Source organism: Gadus morhua, chromosome 3 (assembly GCF_902167405.1).
Source record: "Gadus morhua chromosome 3, gadMor3.0, whole genome shotgun sequence".
NCBI lineage: Eukaryota > Metazoa > Chordata > Actinopteri > Gadiformes > Gadidae > Gadus > Gadus morhua.
In genome coordinates, this window is record NC_044050.1 from 19,464,107 (window position 1) to 19,470,106 (window position 6,000).

Below are 6,000 nucleotides of genomic sequence, written 5' to 3' on the forward strand. Positions count from 1 at the left end.
AACATCCAGGCTGAAGTTTTGATTGGCCCTGTGGAGAAGAGCCTTGCCACTAATGAGTATCACAAGTGCATTGTATTCACACATGCTGGTTTCTTTTTACCCTCCTCTACAATTCCAACTTCAAGATCAATTTTTGAGTCTTTTTACAACACATTTGTTAAAGCTTGGCACATTTTGAATGCCCCAAGTAGTGAGTGGCAAGCTACAATTGGGTGTTTTTTGTGGTTGAAATGCCAGGTGCAGACACTATTGAGCCCTGCATTTAGTAGCTTGGTCATCAGCTCTTATAAGCTCATCAGTCTGATAAGCGTTTGGTCGGAAATAACTTGATTTATGAGAACGTTCCAATAATATATGTACTGTCCCTTTAAATTTATTCAATTTAGCTGCAATTTGGCACTTGGATGGTTTTTCACCACTCGATTTAGCCTCCCACTGCTTCACTAAGCTCTTTTGACATTGCTACAAACAACTGGAAAAACTTTTCCTATCAATCTTTTTTTTCAGAAGGTAATAGACTGGCAGTTGTGACAACATGCAGAGCACGCCAATATATAATGTCATGACACTATTAACATGTAAAAATGTTGACATTATGATTTAAATTAAGAAGACGTCTCTGCTAATATTGTGATTAAACACATCGTGTAGCAAGAAGATATTATGGTTCATTTTACACAAGCATTGTGTTAAGGCCTTCAATCATATTATTGTATATGTAATATAATTAAGTAAAAATAATTAACAAACTTTCATCCAGATCATTGCTCGCTAGATTTTGCTAAATAATATAACACATGTTGGCACAGGAAGCATATCATCAGGAGAGTCTAAATGCTTTGTTTTTAGCGTGTGGGAAAAAATGTAGGAACACTTTCAGTGCCAAAGCAATAATTTATTTTGTTATAATCTCTTCACATACTCACTTACCAAGGCTGAATCGTTTACCGTCACATAGCTCTACTTGGAGCAAAGCAATATTGACTCATTGGTAGAAAACTGTTCGATGCTTCCACTTCATAATAATCTTAGTCTCTCTTGGCACTTATAACGAGACGATGACCTTGTTGAATGGAAGATGTTGTATATTACCATTACCATGCAGTTAAAACATGTATGAAAAAAAAAGTGTATGACACAATCATGAAGATTCAACAAATGTAAAACCCAGCGACTGCAGGCTTGGGTGACATATTTAGAAATGGCCACAGCTCCCCCTAGTGCATCATCAGATTCAGCAGGCCAAAACTAAAAAAGGAGCCATATTTCGTACCCAAAATTCACTTACCTTATGTTCAGCCCGGTAGATTGTCCAAGGTTCTCCCAGGCCTGAAGCTTTTCAATCAGCCTCTATGTTTAATTTGTACAAAAAAATACAATGTATAAGAAACGCTTCACACACACACACACACACACACACACACACACACACACACACACACACACACACACACACGGCTGGATGGAACCTGAATTACAGCTGATTGCACATGGGGGTATCAGTGGGGCTAAGGAAGAAACTTTTTCAGTTTTTTTAATCTTTACTTGATACTGGGTACAAACACACAAGCAGCAAACTAGTCAAAAAGAAACACGAACAAAATGCAAAAACACACCTCTTTCTCCAGCTCTGAATTGACAAGGTCTTCATTGGTCTTCTCCATCCTCTCCAGTTTCCTCCTCAGCCCTTCGACCTCCTCCTTCAATAGGCTGCTGTTCTCTCTGCTCTCCCTGATCAAACAAAAAGAAGATATCATGAAACAGGTTTTTTTAAGAAAACGAAAAGACCACTCGTTTCTGGACCGTTCTAATCACCAGCCCAACACCAGGAAAAAATTCGGTCAATAGAAGGATGTCAAACCAGGAGCCCAACTTCATATGCACAATATGAGGAGGAAGTTATCTAGTGGTCTTTAGTAAGTTAGGGAAGGAAGGGTAATCCCGATCAAAGGCCCCTTGTGTTGGATAAAGTAATAATAAGGATATGTAGCTTCACCTCCGTGTTGCGGCTAACATAGACTTCATCAGGGTCTTATCAGATGCCAGCAACAGCATAACGTTCAGGATCAGCGGGGAAGGCCTACCAAGCATGTTTTGGCCGTGAAGATCGTCCGTCAGTGCCCTTCTTAGCGCTGACCGGCAGCACGGATTACCTGAGGTAGGCGTTGTCTTCCCGGAGGCGGCGCACCTCCTTGTCCAGGTCTTGAACCCTGGCGACCTCTGACCTCATGGTCCTCACCAACGCAATGTCCTGCTCCTGAAGTGACAGACGTCTCTCCAACTCCTGGCGGAGAGCATCAGTCAGTGAGTGAGGTGAGTGAGGTGAGTGAGGTGAGTGAGGTGAGTGAGGTGAGTGAAGTGAGTGAGGTGAGTGAGGTAGCGCGCGAGTGACAAACCTTGATCTTATTCACATGTTCGGAGCACGAGGACTGGGCAGACTGGAGACTTTGGCAGAGCTGGGACATCTCCTGGTACCTCCTAAAATCATAGAAGTGAACCCAACAGAGTGGACGGCACCATTATTAGCTTTAGCTTTATTATGACAAGCCGGATTATATAAATTCCTTCTGCTCTGTGTTTCATGCCATGAGGGAGTGAGTGAGTAAGTGAGTAACTGGACCTGCGTTGCAGGTCCAGTTGCTCCTGCAAGGACTGGATCTCCAGGTTCTTTGTGGAGATGGTACAGTCCTGATTCTGAACCGTCTGTTTCAGTTCTCTGATCTCATCATGCAGAGAACTGATCATCTGTGGCAGGGCAGATGATGAAAAAACATAAACACATATTGCTGAGGAAGAAACACTAGAGCACATAAAGTAGTGTATGTGTGCGTGTGCATTAGGGCTGGGCGATAAACCGATATTTGAAATATATTGATACATTTTCAAATGAGATATGAAAGACGCTATCGTCAACATCCATATAGTTTAAGCACATTTGTTCCAAATAACAGCAGTTTCAAACCGCACCTGCCGCCTGCTATTTCGTTACCCTGCTTATCTCTCTCCCGCTATGCCTCCAGCTCACACACACACGACCCGGCCCCCCTTCCACACGCGTCACTTTTTTAAATCCCCTACGGCGGGAAACATGGAGTCCGCCAACAACAGGGCGCCGAGGAGCTTGTATGTAAGCGGAAGACAAATGGCTCCATAGTTGGGAAATGGTTTAGGTAAAAGGTGTCTGACGAATTACAGAATCTGGTATTTTGTAGAGAGTGCTTCAAATCTGTCACAAACTAAAGGGTCGGGTACGACCAACATCTTCCATCACTTGAAGCAGAACTACAAGGTACAATATGAAGAGTGCTCAAAAATGCGTGCCATGACGCAAAATCTTAAACTGTCTCGAAAATGTATTCTTTTTTTTATTCCGATAAAGGCAGTACAGCAATTGTCCCAAAATGATTGCGGAGTCCCGGACACCCGCCGGAGCTGAGCTCTTGTTTACGTTTAAAACGTAAACAAGTAGCCTAGCAACGGGGCCAGCACCCCTGAACCCCATGCGGGTTTTTTGTATTTACCTGGTTTGCAGTGTTTAATCTCACATCTCGCTCCAACACCTTCTTGTTCAGGTCATCGAAGTTCTTGCGCAGAACTTTGTTATTCCCAGACTGCTCTGAAAGGTTTTTAGCAGCATCTCCCACCTTCTCCTCCAGACGTTTGATTCTCCCCAGGAGGTCCTGATTTCGGTCCACCTCTCGCTTGAAAAACAAAACGTAAAAAAGGTTTGCTTTAATAATCTGCTCCATATAACTTCTGATCTCTAATTGGTTGTTATTTGTGTTTCAATGCATAAGAGACAAGAGGGATGTGCATTTGTTGAATTTTTTTTTTTTATAATAAGTATTCCCAAGGACAATTACAACACAAACGACAACAACAACAAAGAAGATGCCTACTATACCTCCAGATCCCGGGCGCTATCAGTGGCAACCTTCTCAAGCTCAAAGCGAGCACGCTTGTGACTCAACTCCATCTGTTTCTTCTCCTGGTCCAACTGAATGTACTGGCTCTTGGACTGAACCCGTTCTGCTGCGTCTAACAGCTGAGAGATAGCAGGCCATTAATGGGGTTTGCCTGAGAGTGCTGTGTGTACACATTAAGGTTATAAATGGTGTTCCTGCCGTGGATGGACGGATGGATGGTTACCTCCATGCTGCGTTTGTAGTTTATCTGCAAGTTTGCACTTCCTGCTGGTTGCTCGGAGTGGCGCTTGGGAGGCTCAGGGTGAGAGATAAATGAGTTGAAGGACTTGAGGGTTGAGAATACAGTGGTGTTGTCCTCCATATCCATCTTGAGACCACCTGTGTATTGCTATGTGAAACACAGAAGAATCTTGATACCATCGAACCATGTAGGAAGTTCAGATTTAAGGTGACAAGAGCAGGTATGATACAGATTACTCCACTGTAACAACCCTCCCCATTCAGAAGTTCATCAATAAAGTCATCCCTATAGCGCAGATAAATAGCATGTTACATGAAGTGTAACCAGGTGAATAAGTTACTGTGAAACCGGCTGTACTGAAGCGTTGCCGGGTAATGGCTAAATCAATGCCCTGAAGAGCAAATACATCTTAGAAATTAGCAACCAGAAAATACGATTTTATTATATATTAATAATCGTTGTTAAGGACAGACGGACAATAAACTCGTTTAACGGTGTCTGAAAACAACTTGAAGGCTTTACTTTTGAGGTTGTCCGGAAAAGCTGGCCAGTAATAAAGCTGGCCAGCTTTATTACAAACATCAACATTAGCTAGACAGGCTATGTGTTTACTGATAGTTTGGACTGCAGGCGACCATTTAAATGTATCTTGAATTTAATCAGATAGCTGTGTCAACAATCTGGGCTGATCTCCTATTGCAATTTTTTTCAAAAGAGAAGATAGTATTTGTTATGCTACTGCGAGGTATATCGTTGGGGATCTTTACGCTAATGTGATGTGCAGATGAGTGTCAGAACAAGTTTATAGAGCGAAAATGGTTCATGCAAATTGACCTGGTTAAATTTGCATGGGTTGCTTCAATTCGCGACCAAGAAATAAGGACCTTAAGATGTGTATACAAAGTACATACTGAACATTACAAAACCAACAACCCTCCCCATTCAGAAGTTCATGAATAAAGTCATCCCTATAGCGCATATAAATAGCATGTTACATGAAGTGTAACCAGGTGAATAAGTTACTGTGAAACCGGCTGTACTGAAGCGTTGCCGGGTAATGGCTAAATCAATGCCCTGAAGAGCAAATACATCTTAGAAATTAGCAACCAGAAAATACGATTTTATTATATATTAATAATCGTTGTTAAGGACAGACGGACAATAAACTCGTTTAACGGTGTCTGAAAACAACTTGAAGGCTTTTACTTTTGAGGTTGTCCGGAAAAGCTGGCCAGTAATAAAGCTGGCCAGCTTTATTACAAACATCAACATTAGCTAGACAGGCTATGTGTTTACTGATAGTTTGGACTGCAGGCGACCATTTAAATGTATCTTGAATTTAATCAGATAGCTGTGTCAACAATCTGGGCTGATCTCCTATTGCAATTTCAAAAGAGAAGATAGTATTTGTTATGCTACTGCGAGGTATATCGTTGGGGATCTTTACGCTAATGTGATGTGCAGATGAGTGTCAGAACAAGTTTATAGAGCGAAAATGGTTCATGCAAATTGACCTGGTTAAATGGTGCTCTAAATCTCTCATAGCCTTGATAATGTCCAACCAAATCCTTACCCTTATTGTTGTCGTACTTGTAGTAGTTAACGTTAATACCATCCGTATCTATCCAGCAGCATGCCAAAATCCCTCCAGTTTACTTTCTTCTTCTTCTTCTTCTTCTTCTTCTTCTTCTTCTTGGGGTTTTTCGGCGGTTGGCATCCACAACTTGGTGCATTACCGCCCTCTTCTGATCCAGTTAACGAATCAAAAACAAAAATATCCAAACACTCACTCATTCACACCTTCTTTCTACTCTATATCCTACCATATAACCC

The 6,000-nt window shown here is 41.9% G+C and overlaps 1 protein-coding gene across 1 annotated transcript in view; it reads right to left on the reverse strand.

Moving 5' to 3' along the window:
• The window catches only part of mad1l1 (mitotic arrest deficient 1 like 1), a 49,330-nt gene that overhangs the window by 43,244 nt on the left and 86 nt on the right, over positions 1 to 6,000 (reverse strand). The window contains exons 1-9 of the mRNA XM_030350742.1: positions 5,741 to 6,000; positions 4,150 to 4,314; positions 3,905 to 4,045; positions 3,522 to 3,701; positions 2,621 to 2,745; positions 2,397 to 2,478; positions 2,154 to 2,284; positions 1,617 to 1,731; positions 1,289 to 1,350 (exon numbers count right to left, since the gene is read on the reverse strand). The exon at positions 5,741 to 6,000 is cut by the window's right edge and continues 86 nt beyond it. Of these exons, the coding sequence (XP_030206602.1) occupies positions 1,289 to 1,350; positions 1,617 to 1,731; positions 2,154 to 2,284; positions 2,397 to 2,478; positions 2,621 to 2,745; positions 3,522 to 3,701; positions 3,905 to 4,045; positions 4,150 to 4,314; positions 5,741 to 5,782 (1,043 nt within the window). The 5' untranslated portion in view covers positions 5,783 to 6,000. The remainder of the gene's footprint in view (positions 1 to 1,288; positions 1,351 to 1,616; positions 1,732 to 2,153; positions 2,285 to 2,396; positions 2,479 to 2,620; positions 2,746 to 3,521; positions 3,702 to 3,904; positions 4,046 to 4,149; positions 4,315 to 5,740) is intronic.